Source organism: Sorex araneus, chromosome 3 (assembly GCF_027595985.1).
Source record: "Sorex araneus isolate mSorAra2 chromosome 3, mSorAra2.pri, whole genome shotgun sequence".
Lineage (NCBI taxonomy): Eukaryota > Metazoa > Chordata > Mammalia > Eulipotyphla > Soricidae > Sorex > Sorex araneus.
The window spans coordinates 150,894,629-150,911,048 of record NC_073304.1 but is presented as its reverse complement, the minus strand read 5'-3'; the positions used below and the strand labels follow the sequence as shown (position 1 = coordinate 150,911,048).

Below are 16,420 nucleotides of genomic sequence, written 5' to 3'. Positions count from 1 at the left end.
ATTATCAGAATTTTAAAATGTGGAATCCAAGCTCAAGTCATTCACAAAGTTAGATAGTTGAGCTAAGATTTGAACTCTTCTATTGAAGTCTCAAACTGCTTCACTTAACTCCACAGTATACACTGCATAGTTAGGGAATCTAGAAGAATACTCAATCAATAACTATTAACTTGGGTTGAATTTATTTTTTATGACCTGGATATATATGTCTTATTCTGTGGCAAGCAAGGCTAGCACAGACCTATGATATAGGGTTTAGGATACACACACACACACACACACACACACACACACACACACACACACACACACACACACAGAGTTTCAAGGGACATCTGTCAGGTAGCAAGGAAAATCTGTCCCTTTTCACTATAATAGCTGCTATAATAGAAACTCAGTTGTTTTTATTTTGGGGGCGGGGGGTAGGGCAGGGAGGCAGAATGCCTTACTGTAATGTTCCCATCTTTAAAAAGGTTTTTGTCTTTACAGTTAAGGATACACTGGTCAGCAGGTGGCACTAGAGTCCTATGTAATAGTTCTCTTCCATTGGCTCCCGAGTTGTTTTTTCAGCCTTTGAAATATTTACTGCCCTTTAATCACTGACTGATTAATCTAGACAGTTAAAGAACCATATTATTACAGAATTTGGAACAGAATGTAGTTCTGCACTGTAGCACGGTCGTTCCGTTGTTCATCGTTTTGCTCGAGCGGGAACCAGTAATGTCTCCATTGTGAGACTTGTTGTTACTGTTTTAGGCATATCGAATACGCCATGGGTAGCTTGCCAGGCTCTGCTGTGCGGGCGGGATATTCTGGTAGCTTGCCAGGCTCTCCGAGAGGGACAGAGGAATCGAACCTGGGTTAGCTGGGTTAGCAAAGCAAATGCCCTACCCGCTGTGCTATCGCTCCAGTCACAGACAAGGAAATGAAAACAAAATTTGCTCTTCCCAAATATCATTGATCTTCTCCCCCATTCCTCTTTCTCCTTTGGCTAGATTACACAAAATCATGGATGCATTAGTAGCGGTATTCCAACTCAAATTTCCTGACTTTCCGTTTAATGCTCTCTTAGGCTATTGCTGTTTTTGAGGCATTCTTAGCATCTTTGTCTCTTAAAAATGAGTTCCCTCAGAGATTGCATTTTGAACATGAATACTCAGTTAATGTTTAAATTAGGCTCCAACTGCTTAAACCCAACAACATTTAGCTGAAAAATCTGTTTTGTGCAAGGGCTCAAAGGAATAATTAAGAATTCAACTTCTGAGGCTGGAGTGATAGCACAGCAGGTAGGGCGTTTGCCTTGCATGCAACTGAACCGGGTTCGATTCCCAGCATCCCATCTGGTCCCCTGAGCACTGCCAGGGGTAATTCCTGAGTTCAGAGTCAGGAATAACCACTGTGCATCGCTGGGTGTGACCAAAAAGAAAAAAAAAAGGAATTCAGCTTCTTAATGACATTGTCGTTAGAGTGGGAAAGATAAATCACACTTTTGAAGCAACAAAAATAATTTATGTATATGTATCACTATCAGAAAGAGAAATGCACAAGGGCAATCTTATACATGTATTAGTATACTTTCAGAGTATATGGAAGTTATGTTCCCCTGAGCACTGCGAGGGGTGATTCCTGAGTGCAGAGCCAGGAGTAACCCCTGTGCATCGCCGGGTGTGACCCAAAAAGAAAAACAAACAAATAAACAAACAGAGTATATGGAAGTAACAGAGCACAGAGGGAAGATTAGAGCAGGTAAAGTTGGAACTGGCCTTTTAATGAGGTGAGGGATATTAATTGTTGAGTTTGAAGTGCAAATGAGAATAAGAGGGCAATGGGGAAGGAAGTAAGAAAATAGAAGTATGGCAATTATTGATGATGCTGAAAGGAAATTACCTATTTATTTATTTATTTAGCTAGTAAAATTGTGTATTTTCACAATGTAGTTTGCTACTGCTGGGACCTTCTCAGCCTTATTTAGTTTTTCGAAGTGCATGCAATAGACATTTTCAGGAAAAAGCTCTTACAAATTGCACATATTTCCCACTTTTAAGTTGAGGAAGTATTGCCTGGAGGAGTATCCATGGCAACAACAGTTGATTTAGAACTGGACTGACTTAACACTCTGGAGGCCCATGACTGGAAGACGAAAAAAGGTTTTAATGGGCCTGACAGGAGCCAAAAGGCATTAGCCAACTGCAGGGAGTATCTGGTACAGCCTGGAACCCATTTTGTCTCAAGCCCATAAGACCTTTCATTTCCACTTGAAAGTAAATGTTTCACAGACTGAGATTGTTGACGAATGGAAACAGGGTATTGTCACCCTGACCTGATCTCATAGACTGACCAATGCCAGTTCTGACTTACAGATTTGACACCATAGTTATTCTGCTGTAGTTGAACATTGGATATCATATTACATACCTGAATTTTCAGCAGATTATGTCTCGGTGAAGTTCATCCTGAGGCAGTGGAGTCAGGGTGGGAGTATAGCAGTGATTTTGGATTATGGACACAAGGGGCTGCTGGGGGCTCTGCCTGAGCAGGCACCAGGCTAACCCACCCTTCTTCGATTTACCCTGGTTTGTTCAGCCTTGCACAGGTCCAAGATTAACAGCAGAAATTTTGGGACATCAGGAAACCTGAAGGCACCATCAGGCTGCTGGTGCACTCACCCTGCAGGTACAGATTGACATGCAGGTATGGGTATGGCAGCACCATACCCCCAAGGGAACCAGTTTTTGCCTGGAGTTCCATGCCCTTCTTCTTTTGAAGTTTGGGAGCAGTGAGCATCAGATTTTTGACTCAGGGAGTACACATTTGTGTACTCCATCATGGCAGGCCTGACGCCACGGGAGTCGCCATTGGCAGGGGCGCTTCTCCCTCCTGCCGTCGCCTCCTCTGGCCCGCCACATCCCGCGAGCCGAGCCAAACCTGGGCGGAGGGTGATGGAGCGGGCTAGGCGCCCTGGCCACCGCCTCTGCCGCGCCATGCAGCCGCTGGGCCGCTTCTGGCCTACTCGCTGCCCGACTGGGACTTCACGTTCGTCTTGTCGGCCGATGCGGACGATCTCAGTGGTTCAACAGCACCCCAGATGTCAAATTAAACCTTGGTGGAGATTTTATCAAAGAATCTACAGCAGTACATTTCTAAGACAAAGAGGATATGGCTGGATATGGCTGGCTTTTGGAAGTTGAAGATGATGATCCTGAAGATAACAAGCCACTCTTTGGATATCGATCTAAAGGATATTTACTACAAAATTCGATGTGTTTTGATGCCAATGCTATCACTTGGTTTTAATAGAGAAGTGGTTAGAGACAACCCTGGCTTTTGGGGTCCTCTGGCTGTTATTCTTTCCTTTTCCATGATATCAGTTTAGGGTGGTCTCATGGATTATAACCATTTGGATATTTGATTCACTAACAATTTTCTTAGTTGCCAGAGTTATTGGTGGAGAAGCTGCACACGGCCAGGTTCTTGGAGTTACAGGATATTCATTACTTCCTCTCATTGTAATAGCCCCGAAACTTCTGGTGGTTGGATCTTTTGAAGTGCTATCTACCCTTATAAAGGATTTTGATCTAGGAACATTAATGCACCGAGTGGACATACCACAGTTTATCTCATCACCTGCTGAAGGGCTTCTTAGTGGCTTCCAGTTTACATCTAGAGACTATAAAATCAAGTTCCCGGAAGAGAGTGACAGAGTCTCTTGCCTCCGCCCCTGGCTGTTTTGACCGGGGTCCCTCGGAGGGGGTGGGTTGAGTTTCCCTCCCCACCCGAGCAGAGCACTGGCAATTGAAGACCTCCAGAACCCGACCATAGCCATGCTCAAAGCCACTCTCCACATGTTCGGATGAGCCTCACACATGAAGGAACCAGCAGAGAAACCCAGGTGTGCAGGACCCGGGGCCGAGATCTCCAAGGCTGCTCAGATCAAAACTGGGCCTCTTCCACCCAGATTCCCCATTTTCCAATAGCTAGGCAGTTACATGCACAAACTGTAATCCCATCAACAGCCAACATCCAGAGACTAAAACTAAGCTCCTGGAAGTGGCTGTGTGACATCTGATAGCCTAATTCTCCCTCTTGGAGAACCTGGCAAGTTACCGAGAGTTTACTGCTCGCATGGAGGAGAGCCTGGCAAGCTCCCCGTGACATATTCATATGTCAAATACAGTAATAATGATGGGTCTCATTCCCTTGACCCTGAAGAGCCTCTAATGTGACACCATTGGGAAGGATGAGTAAAGAGAGGCTGCTAAAGTCTTAGGGCTAGGATGAATGGAGATGTTACTGAGCCTGCTCGAACAAATCGATGATCAATGGGATTATAGTGATACAGTGATCATGGCAGTGACCTGATAGCCTATTTGTTTTTGGCTTCAATGGCATGTTGAACCAGTTTCATACGACTTTGGCATGAAAAGGCATTGCTTGTAGTGAATACTACCCTCTTCCCAGGCACTCTTCCTGGAACTGCACCTTTGAGTGACTTTTCACCTGCTGTTGCTATGTAAGGTACTGTCACATGCTGAAAATCTTCCCTGTAAATGTGCTTCTTAACTATTTCATGAAGAGGATTTTGGTAAGAGCACTTGGTGTAGTGATAAACAGCTTGCTCTACATTCTCAGCCTGCTTAGGTTTAAGGCCACCATTTTTGCTTTTATTTTTGAAAGTGCTGAGGCTGCTACTTCATGCACTGGAGAACTTCTATTTAAATGGGACTTAGAGGTGGGTGGAAGGGCACAGGAAATATAGGAGAGGAAGATTGGGTTTTGAGTGTGGGGAGAAGGTGGGTGGATGAAAACAGTACTAATGGCAGAATAGGATGACAGAACCATGGTGGTAGTGCCAGACATGAAGGGAGTCTTGATATAACAGGGAGAGTTCCTTAGACTGCATTAATTCCACAAGCATTCTCCAACTCTGAAGAATTCTAGGTGATAACTGTGATGTTTAGAATATCACTGTATTACTGTCACTGTAATCCCATTGTTCATCAATTTGCTCAAGTGGGCACCAGTAACATTTCCACTGTGGGATTTGTTGTTACTGTTTTTGGCATATCGAATACACCCCGGGAAGCTTGCCAGGTTCTGCCGTGCGGGCCAGATACTCTCGGTAGCTGGCTGGGTTCTCCAAAAAGGGAGACAGCCCCTTTTTGGAAAAAAAAATATGGCTCAAACCCCACTAGCATCCCAGGCTACAACAACAGCCTTGGCTTATCCCAGCTCCCACCAGAGCAGGCACTGCCCCTTTGGGGAACACAGTTCCAGATGATGTTCCACAAGGATGCAGTGATCCTGCCAAAGAGGCCTACACCCTAATTCCTGGTGACACAACTCCAAGTACCATAACTCTACAGAACGCAAAGAAATGAAGGCTGCAAAAGGCAAAACGCTAACCAACTGGTAAGAAAATCGACAGATCTTCCAAGTTACCTGGTAGGCTAGATAGAACCCCAAAGACCCTTCAAAGCGGAGGGCTCAAAGGGCTGAGAGCAAGCAGGCTTTGAGTGCATTCCCCAACACAACTCCTGGGCGCCTGACTGAGAGTGTCTCCCCCCCGCTCCAAAAGCAGATATGGAAGAGAAATGGGAGAGATTTCAAGCACTGGGCCTTGGCCAACCAGCTCCTGGGTTTGAAGATCAGGGCAGAGGGCTCTAATCAAAGAAAACTAAGTTTCCTCTAGGTGAACCACCAGCAAGGAAAAGGGGACCTAAGTTCTACAACTGAGAAGAACTGAATTTGGCTAACAAGGTGGAAGAAAGCCCCCAGCCTTTAGAAAGTAGCCCCTATGGGCACGCAGAATAGTACACCTGGAAGGCAGCATGTTTGCCTCTCATGTGGCATCAGGTCGGCTCCCCAAAGCCCTCCAGGAAGTGATGCCAGGAGTGACCACTGAGCACTGCAACAAAAGCAAGAGTAGCCCCAGGGGCCAGACAGTACAGTAGGCAGGCACTGGCTGGCAGGCTGCTGCTGACCTGCATGCAGATGGGCTGGATCCTGGGACCCCACATATTCCTGGTTCCTTGCCAGGAGTGATCATCCCTGAGCATTTGTGTTGACCCCAAATACCTAAATGCCACATAACACCTTAGCTTTAGCTTGGTGCGACCCTGTTTGGGCTTTTGACTACACAACATGCAGTCAAATGTTTAGAATAATGTAGGGACAATTCTCTGAAACTTCTAAGTGAATTTATAGGATAGTCATGGAACAAAAACTACTCAGTGATACCTATAATTACGTAGACTAAAATGATTGTGGAAGGTTTCTAAAGACATTCCTTGAGGGCAGATTGATTATTAATGTTGTTCGGAAAGAAAAGGGAGTCCAATAAATTTTCTTGGAGGATCTGACACTTAAGCTAAACTTTTCAATAATAAAATAATCAGTTATTAAGTTTATATTAAAATAATGCAAAAATGATATAAAATATCAATGAAATAAACAAGAAGTTGCAATATTATTAATTGCTTTGCATATGTTACCTCAATTTATTTTCAACAAATTACTAAAGTTTTAAGGCCCACTTTCCAGATGAGAAAGCTAAGAGTTAAAAAGATGCTTTTCTAAGATAATTAGGCTGGAGAGATAATACAGCGGGTAACAGAATTGCCTTGCATGTGGCCAATCCGGATTCAATCCCTGGCATCCAGTATGGTCCCCCAAACAATGCTAGGAGTAATTCCTGAGTGTAGAGACAGGAGTAATCCCTGAGCATTGCTGGGTGTATCCCAAAAGCCGAACCAAAACAAACAAACAAAAATTAGAAGGTGGTGGAACTAGGTCTTAAAATATATACCTTTGAAATTATAAATTCCAGGTTCCTCCATATAATTAACCAATCACCATGCTTAATGCTGTCTTTTAGGAGCTCACAGGTTGGTACTGGAAGCATATGGGTTTAACTGACTTCATTGTAATGTGATTAGTTCTGTATTTGTGGTAGTCCTTCATATGTAATTAGAATGAATACAATTTTTACAGGTAAAAGTTAGAAGAGAATTCAGATGGAGGAAATTGTATAAGCAGATATGGGTACTGGGGAGGTTATATACTTAAAATGAAAAGTAAGTGTCATACTGATTGGAGCATTGTGGGGAACAGATTTGAAAATGTAGAATGAGGCAAGAAGCAAGATAATGATGTGTGTGTGTGTGTAGGTGTTCTGCGAGCATTCAGTTAACACTTGGGTGCATACTATAAGCTTCATTTGATAAAGAGGGAACAGTAAAACTTCAGTTTGAACATTTCACTTGAGAAAATTCAAATTACTGCTTCATGGCTTAGACCCAAAGAGTTTTTTTTTTAAAGTTGCAGAGCCCACTTCTAGGGATCCTTTAGCATGTTTGTTGTGTTTCCCCTCTTACCTACTTTCTACCCTCTTCAGGATAGACCCCTGTATTTGTCTTACTGGCCTTCATAGTCAGAATTTAATAGTCCTCCCATCTGCAATGCCTGAAAAAAATGTGTGACTTACGTTGCAACTATGATTAGAAACTTAACAGCAATCAAATTCATGTAGCTCAGGCTTTTTTGTTCGTTTGTTTGTCTTGTGGCCACATGCAGTAGTGCTCAGGGACTAGTCCTGGTTCTGTGCTCAAGTGTCAGTCCTAGTGGTGCTCAGGAAATCATATGCAGTGTAATGATCAAACCAGACCTGACCATATATATGCAAGGCCTTACCTCTGTGGTATCTCTCAGATTCCCTAACTCGTTCCTTACATTAGTTTTTTCTCTTTCTTACATATTTCTATCTTATATGTATTTCTCTCTATCCGTATATTAGCTTTTCCTCTCTATCTTAAGCAACTTTTGCCAATATTTTCTCTTATTTTATTCTCAGAAAACTTTTGTGGATCCTATTTGTAGTGAAAAATGTACAATACTGGAGCCAGTGTGATAGTAAAGCAGGTAGGACACTTGGCTTGCATATAGCCAATCCAGGTTCCATCCCTGACACTCCATATAGTCCCCTGAGCACTGCTGGGAATGATTCCTGAGTGCAGAGCCAGGAGTAAGCCCCAAGCAGCATTGGGTGTGGCCTCAAAACAAAACAAACAAAATTAAATATTTCAGATTTTATGGTAGATTTTGAGGTCCCCCTTGTTATGGCTGTTTCTCTTTTCATCTTAAATTCTCTATGTCTGCTCAAATGGATAAATATGGAGAGCATCATGCTAAATGAAATGAGTCAGAAAGAGAGGGACAGACATAGAGGGACTACACACATTTGTGGAGTGTAGGGTAGCATCACATGAGGCTGACACCCAAGGACAGTAGATACAAGGGCCAGGGGGATTGCCCCATAGCTGGAAGACTGCTTCATGAGTGGAGGGGAGAAGGCAGATGGAATAGAGAAGGGATTACTAAGAAAATGATGGCTAGAGGAACCAGTTGGGATGGGAGATGCATGCCAAAAGTAGATAATGGACCAAATATGATGACCTCTCAGTGTCTGTGTTGCAAGCTATAATGCCCAAAGTAGAGAGAGAGCATGGGGAATATTGTCTGTCTTAGAGGCAGGGGGAGAGTGGGAAAGGGGGGGTATACCCGGGATATTGGTGGTGGGGAATGTGCACTGATGGAGGGATGGGTGTTTGATCATTGTGAGATTGTAACCCAAACATGAAAGCTTGTAACTATCTCATGGTGATTCAATAAAATTTTAAGAATTAAAAAAAGAAAAAAAAGAAATTCTCTATATCTGCTCTTTATATATGTATGTATTTTTTGCTTTATTTAACGTGTCTCAGTTTTTTTCCCCATGTTTTACTTATGATACTCTTTCTGCCTAAAATGTCTAAGTCTTTTCCTACTGACCAACTGGGACTGTTCATAAATTCTGAACAGTTTCCAGATATCTAGACCACTCAAAATATTTTACTTATTTTGAGTAAGGAGTAAGTATTCCTTACTCCTTCTTTGAGTAAGGAGAGGTTGCTAAAATCTCATGGCTGAGTGTAAAAGAGACATTACTGGTGCCCGCTCGAGTAAATTGATGAACAATGGGATGACAGTGATACAGTGATACTTATTTTATTTTTTTGGGGGGGCTTCTGAAGGGTTTTCAGGGGATCCAGGGTTCACTCATGGCAATGCTTTCACAACTGGGGCAGTGATTCAGTGCTAGAACCTGAGGATGTGATGCTGCTTGGGCCTTGTGGTTCCAGGGAACACCTAGAGATGCTTGAGAGGCTCTGTCGTGCCAGGGATTGAATCCAGGTCAACTGTCATAACCTTCATATTATCTCCCCAGATGTTGAATTTATTATATATTATATATTCTCTGATTTTGCTTTCTGAGGAAGGTCTAAGTTATAGAGAACATTTGTGAAGAAGATTTATCTTACACATAAGCAGTTATTCTGTTTTAACAGCAGACAACTTATGGGCATTCTCATTGTGTTTAAGATCCAGAACAGGCCCTGAAACTCCTCATCATCTTCCCTAGGATCATGACACTAACTTATATGCTTTCCTCTATGAAAGTCTTTTCTGTCCTTCTAGGTGGAATTGCAACAGGGTTTGTGACAAATGGTATAATATAATGAGAATGAGAAATTAGCGAAGAACTGTATTCAGGAAGACTTCTCAGGCATACTAATACTAAAATGTTAGTATTTTAGTTGGAACACGTAAGATGCTTTTTTTGTCCAACATAAAATAGAGAGGAGGCTTTTCAGTGTATGAATGGTATGTTCAAAGATACAAAAGATCATGATATACTTAGGAAAGACAAAGTTCTCAGTATATTTGAAGCACTGGATGGTCTTAGGAAGGTCTTTTAATGAGAACTAAATGGATACGTCTTATGGGTCAGATGGCAAAGGGCCTATATGCCATGCTAAAGAATGTGAACTTTGTTCTAAAATATCTTCAATACTACTGGAGAAGGAAGGTTATAACTATAGAAATGGAAAAATGAAAAGAGATTAAGGAGAAAATGGTGCCATTGATTTGGCAAGACCTAATGACCATTTGAATATAGAGGTGGATGTGGAGCAGGGGTCAAATGTAATTCTATGAGAGCAGGAATTAAAAATATTTAGGCAAGCTTCTTTTGAACTTTCCTATTTCTTACTGATTCTTATTTTGAGGAGGGGGGCAGGAAATCAAAGAACAAAGAGGTAGAAGTCAAGAAGTGATGTTTTCTTCTTGGGAAATTGGGTACAAGTGAAGAGTTCATGACTCCACAGTAAAGAAGGAAAAAAGTCATGGATAAATTGCTCACCAATCATTTATTAGGTATTTTAATACAGTTCCATGGATTATCTTGTGAAGGGTTCAGATATCAAGAGCTATAAATTAATGCATTTTGTTTCTTAAAATATGCAAAATAGATGATAGTTTTCTTTTTCCTGTTATTTTATGGTCAGAAACTATTAAAGTTATTGATCTTGAATTTGCTGCTCAGTTTAGTAATAGGAACTCAGAATACTGTTTCTTTGAAGACGAGGAGGAGACTAAACACAGAACTGTTGTGAACGTCAGAGTCATCTGCAGTCTCTGCTTCTTCTAAAAATTTCTTTCTGTCATTTGTTTTAGTGTAGAACATGAGATTTGTATTTCTTGATTTTTTTTTCCCACAGAAGCCAAAGTTCACAAAAGTCCCGGTGTCTTGACTTCGGTCTGCAGTGTTTATCTTCAGAGTAACTTTTCTGTTCCTAAATTTTTTGGAGAAGTTTCTACCCTTCAATGATCTAACCATATCCCACCTAATGGTGGGAAAGCCAGGAAATGATAAAATCCCCAAATTAATCAAAATTGGGATCTGATTACTCACCCAATTTACCCTAGAAACCAGTCTAGAAACCAAAGAAAATCATCCTAGAAACCAAACCATTTCTACTAAATGCTCTAAGAGTGAATACTAATCCTTAAAAGCGTCTTTGTAGGTAGAGAGAATAGAGAAGAGGAAGACACGTTTTAGCTTCTTAAACAGAAATAAGGATAACTTGACTTGTAAATTTCTTCCATGACATTGTGCCGCTTCAGCTCTGGTGCACAGCCTAGTAGTATCCGTGTGCTTTTTGCTCTTGCACGTAGTCATAGAGTGGACAGGGGCCAATACCAAGGTGGCTCCCACCCTGTTCTCTTCCTCGGGGCTTCCCACCACTCTGGCGTGAATGGGAGGTCATGTCACTGTGTCTTCCCTGTGAAACGTGGCTATGGACATCCTCATCCATGTGGAATTTGTCTCTGTTAGAACAGCTGCCCTGGGTTCCATGGGATTGTTGGTGCTGGGTTCTTTGATATCTGTTTTTCTCCTCCTGGCTTTGCCTGCCCCGTTGTTGCTGACAATTTTGATGTATCTCATGGGTTTGCCTGCCACATCTCTGATGATTCTGTTCCTCTTCATGAGTTTGCCTGCCCCTTGTCTGACAGCTCTGTCCCTCTTCATGGGTTTGCCTGCCCCTTGTCTGGCAGCTCTGTCCCTCTTCATGGGTTTGTCTGCCTCTTGTCTGACAGCTCTGTCCCTCTTCATGGGCTTGCCTGCCCCTTGTCTGGCAGCTCTGTCCCTCCTCATGGATTTGTCTGCCTCTTGTCTGGCAGCTCTGTCCCTCTTCATGGGTTTGTCTGCCCCTGGTCTGACAGCTCTGCCCTTCTTCATGGGTTTGCCTGCCCCTGGTCTGACAGCTCTGTCCTTCTTCATGGGTTTGCCTGCCCCTGGTCTGACAGCTCTGCCCTTCTTCATGGGTTTGTCTGCCCCTGGTCTGGCAGCTCTGTCCCTCCTCATGGGTTTGCCTGCCCCTTGTCTGGCAGCTCTGTCCCTCTTCATGAGTTTGCCTGCCCCTTGTCTGACAGCTCTGTCCCTCTTCATGGGTTTGCCTGCCCCTTATCTGACAGATCTGTCCCTCTTCATGGGTTTGCCTGCCCCTTGTCTGGCAGCTCTGTCCCTCCTCAAGGGTTTGCCTGCCCCTGGTCTGACAGCTCTGTCCCTCCTCATGGGTTTGCCTGCCCCTGGTCTGACAGCTCTGTCCCTCCTCATGGGTTTGCCTGCCCCTGGTCTGGCAGCTCTGTCCCTCCTCATGGGTTTGCCTGCCCCTGGTCTGGCAGCTCTGTCCCTCCTCATGGGTTTGCCTGCCCCTTGTCTGGCAGCTCTGTCCCTCCTCATGGGTTTGCCTGCCCCTTGTCTGGCAGCTCTGTCCCTCCTCATGGGTTTGCCTGCCCCTTGTCTGGCAGCTCTGTCCCTCCTCATGGGTTTGCCTGCTCCTTGTCTGGCAGCTCTGCCCTTCTTCATGGGTTTGCCTGCCCCTTGTCTGACAGCTCTGTCCCTCCTCATGGGTTTGTCTGCCCCTTGTCTGGCAGCTCTGTCCCTCCTCATGGGTTTGCCTGCCCCTTGTCTGGCAGCTCTGTCTCTGTCCATGGGTTTGCCTGTCCTGCACCTCACATGGACTTCCTTGTCTCTCATGACTATGTCTATCCCTCCTTTGATGGCTGTGCTGTTCTACCTGGTGATTTTGCCTTTCACCATAGTTCTGCCTGGTCTGCGCCTGTCTTTGTCCCTGCTCTGTACTATGATAGAGTGGTCTTTCTTGTAGAATTTCAGCCATGAATTTGTGTTGGCTAGGCTCCTCAAGCTCCCAAGTCTGCTGACTATTCTGCCGACCTTCCCTAGACTGGAATCTCTGTCCTTGAGTCTGTCCACTTGGTCTCCTTGATCTTCCCGATTCCTCAAAATACGAGTATCTGCTTGTTCCCTCATTCCCTTGGAAGTACCTATTTTGTCCAGTTCCTCCAGTAACTGATTGACCATATTGAGAGCTCAGGCCTTGTCTGTCAGTTTGACCCTGGTGATAATTCTGGTCTTGTCTATTTGTCTGACCATTATAACTTTGACCTTGCCTGTCTGCTTGATCATAATAACTTTGGTCTTGTTTGTCAGTCTGATCATAACGATAACTCTGTGCCTGTCTGTTGGTCCGATTATATGGAGAGGTCAGTCCTTGCCTATCTGTCTGACCATAACGAGAGCTCTGGCCTTGTCTATCTGTCTGGTCATATGGAGAACTAATGCCTTGTCTGTCTGTTTGACCATAGTAATAACTCTGATCTTGTCTGTCTGTCTGACCATAGTGAAAATTCTGACCTTGACTGTCTCTCTGTCCATATCGATATCCTAGGCTTTGTCTGTCTGTCTGGCCACAGTGGAAATTCTGGCCTTGCTTGTCTGTTTGACTGCACTGAGATCCCAGGCCTTGTCTTTCTGTATGACCATGGTGGTAACTCTGTTCTTGTCTGCCTGACTGACTACACTGAGATCCTAAGCCTTGTCTGTCTGTTTGACCACAGAGGGAACTCTGACCTTGTCTATGATATCTTGATTCCTGACCCAGTCTCCCAGTCTGTCCAGAATAAGAGCTGGTTTCCTGTTGGTTTATATGACTAGAGCAAGAGTGCTCTCCAAATTTTCCATACTGACCACAGCTTGATTGTTGTCTGAGTCTTTCAGACTGCCCATATTGACCCTGAACTTGACTTTCATACTGATCCAAAGCAAGGATATATCCATGTCTTTTAGGCTGGCCACTGCTAGAGTTCTGATTCAACCTTTGACCAGAACTGGAGTCACTATCTTCTCTTTCAGACTCACCACAGTGGGAGTCTCTGTCTTGTCTCTCAGACTGACCATGGTGAGAATTTCTGCCATATCTCTCAGACTCACCACAATGGGAGTCTCTGCCTTGTCTCTCAGACTGACCATGGTGAGAATCCCTGCCATGTCTCTCAGACTCACCACAATGGGAGTCTCTGCCTTGTCTCTCAGACTGACCATGGTGAGAATCCCTGTCGTGTCTCTCAGACTCACCACAGTGGGAGTCCCTACCTTGTCTCTCAGATTGACCATGGTGAGAATCCCTACCTTGTCTCTCAGACTGACCATATTGAGAGTCCCTATCGTGTCTCTCAGACTGACCATGATGAGAATCCCTACCTTGTCTCTCAGAGTGACTGTGGTGAGAATCCCTGCCTTGTCGCTCAGACTGACCATGGTGAGAATCCCTACCTTGCCTCCCAGACTCACCATGGCGACAGTCCTGACTTCCTTCTTCATGCCTCTGTGTGTGTGGTCTACTTGTACTTCCTGGAAACTTATGGTGTTGTGTTTCCTCCTGTTCCCTTTCTTGCTGAGAGGTTCTATTTCTATATGAACTATCATCCAATTTATGAAAGCAGGCTTTGGCCAACTGGAATACCAACAGGAGATATTCATGAAAATCAACACGATCGTTTCTGTCTTTATCCAAGAGGGTCAGGATGGTTTCCACAGTCTCTGGGTCATTTGGCCTCTAAGAGAGGATAAAATAAGGAATAAAATAAATTTCTCTTTTATGACTAGTAAGATGTTTGCCAATGTAAATTCCCCATTTTTTTCAGTCCTATAGATTTTCAGAAACCATTAATCTGAAGTGGATTAGGCTTGATTCTAATCTTTGAAAAATGGGTCCCCAGAACCTCATCCTTTGCTTGGGAATAGATATGCTGAACAACAGCATATGGAGTATATAGACTTATTTAAAATAAATTTACTAATAATTTATTTTAGTAATTTGAGGAAGCCATCATATTTCATCACATATTGTATTGTAATTGTTTGTTTACTACTACTTTCCCACCAGATGTCAGGAAACTGGTTTTATTCCTATTTGAATTTCCAGTGCTTAGGATAGTGTTGGATAGTGATGAAGCAAGTGATCGATTACTCTATATTGAATGAATGAGTGAGTGAGATATATAGATGACAGTAAACTATAGAAATCAAGATATAATTGCTCTTAGACTTTCTTTCCTACAAATAGTTTTCAGTTTGAAGTTCTATTCTGACCTGTTTAAGCACAGATACAAGGAGGAATGTGTGTGTGTGTGTGTGTGTGTGAGTGTGTGTGTGAGAGAGCATGAGAAAGTACATGTCTGTGCATATATGTTTATATGCACACATATATGTTTAGTAAAATAAAACTTCTAAAGAGATACCTGACATTCATTTAATTACAGCTTGGTACATAATCAATCTTCTCCTTATAAACCACACCAAACCAAATCATCAAGTCCTATATGCAGCTGTCAGAGTCACTCATGCTTGACTCCATGGGACTTGGAGTCTATGTAGCTTACCCGGAGGATGTCTCCAAACTCAGTCAAAAGCAACTGCTTCAACTCCTTTTTGCAGAGTGAGGTACAATCTCCATCTTCTTCAGCATGTTGCTGGAACACTTTGATCACATTGATGATGCTGTTCAGGAGTTGAGCCATTTTGACAAAGACTGGTGACCCTAAAAGAAGAAACAAAATTTTGTCTGCATTTAGGATGAAGATCAAGAAGCATTTTCAGAGGGAAAACGGCTCTATTTGGGAAGAAATTCAAATAACAGGGCCTCCTTTTAGCCATACTCCATTCTCCCTTTGGTCCATATCAGGGGCTCTGAATGTAATGTGCAGTGGTAAGAGATAGGTGAGAACTTGGAGTCTCCTGTTAGAAAAAAAGAGAAATTTCCTAAAATCCAAATGTGGCAGACATTTTTCATGCTCTATCTTCTACTTTAGAGAGAACTTGCTTGATTAAAAAACTCATTATTAGGAAAAAAATGAAAAATGATCAGAAAATTCATAAAAACAGTGCCGGAGGTTAGAATTCTATTATATGGGCCAAGAAAACTATATGTGATACTAAATTTCAACAGGTGTTTCAAACCAGAATGGTTATTTTGAAATATTATAAAGTAGAATCAGTGACTAGAAAACTATTTACAAACAAAAATAAGCCAATAAGCTACACAGATGACTGGGGACATATACTATAGCCTAGGTTCACATTGGCGTATGGGAGGCTTGGGTCTTTGGGGATTTGTATCTCAATAGCATCTTTTCTTCTTATACTGTGACAATTACAGTTACTGAGTTTATAGGCCCCCACAACTAAATCCCTAACTGCAAAATTCACTGGACTTCCCAAAGTATACAGTGATGTCTACAAGAGTAAGTTGTAACTAATGAATTACACGAGGCAAGATGAGATGCATATGTCAATTCCTAATAGCAAGACTTGAATGTTTCTGTGGCCCCATGGTCCAGAACCTTGGCTCTGATGAATTAAATATTTTGGGTCTTACTTAATTTGCATGAAAGTTAAATGTTCTATAAGCGATGAAACTTTCCACCAATAGTTCTAGTTCTTAGTTTTGTAGTACCTAGAATACTGAACAAAACATGTAGATTTTACAGACTACAAGTAGACTGCTCTGTACATAGTAATCTTAGAGCAAAAAAGAATCAGTAAGATTCCCAGAACTCTCACCCACTGGGAATAGTCTCAGACTTCCGGAGCCCATTCCATCACAGGTGCCTTTAAGAACCTTGTAGATACTGCCATTACCCCCATGCCTGTCTTACCTGCTGAAGGAGGAATGATGTG

General features: G+C 43.0%; 1 protein-coding gene and 1 pseudogene across 1 annotated transcript; one reads left to right on the top strand and one right to left on the bottom strand.

The window, feature by feature from the left end:
* Positions 1-10,525, top strand: part of LOC101549929 (protein YIPF4-like) — a 23,971-nt pseudogene extending 13,446 nt beyond the window's left edge.
* RPTN (repetin) lies at positions 10,313-16,420 on the bottom strand. Its single transcript, XM_055132892.1, has 3 exons — positions 16,399-16,420; positions 15,124-15,281; positions 10,313-14,297 (listed from the first exon to the last, which is right to left on the bottom strand). The coding sequence occupies exons 2-3, from the start codon at positions 15,259-15,261 to the stop codon at positions 11,016-11,018; spliced, it is 3,420 nt and encodes a 1,139-aa protein (XP_054988867.1). The 5' UTR covers positions 15,262-15,281; positions 16,399-16,420; the 3' UTR covers positions 10,313-11,015.

What these genes read in the sequence shown, in the direction of transcription:
- RPTN (XM_055132892.1), bottom strand. Translation starts at nt 15,261, where the DNA reads ATGGCTCAACTCCTGAACAGCATCATCAATGTGATCAAAGTGTTCCAG. An exon ending in AGTTTGGAGACATCCTCCGG is followed by an intron (nt 14,298 to 15,123) that starts GTAAGCTACATA and finishes ATCCTCTCTTAG; the next exon opens with AGGCCAAATGACCCAGAGAC.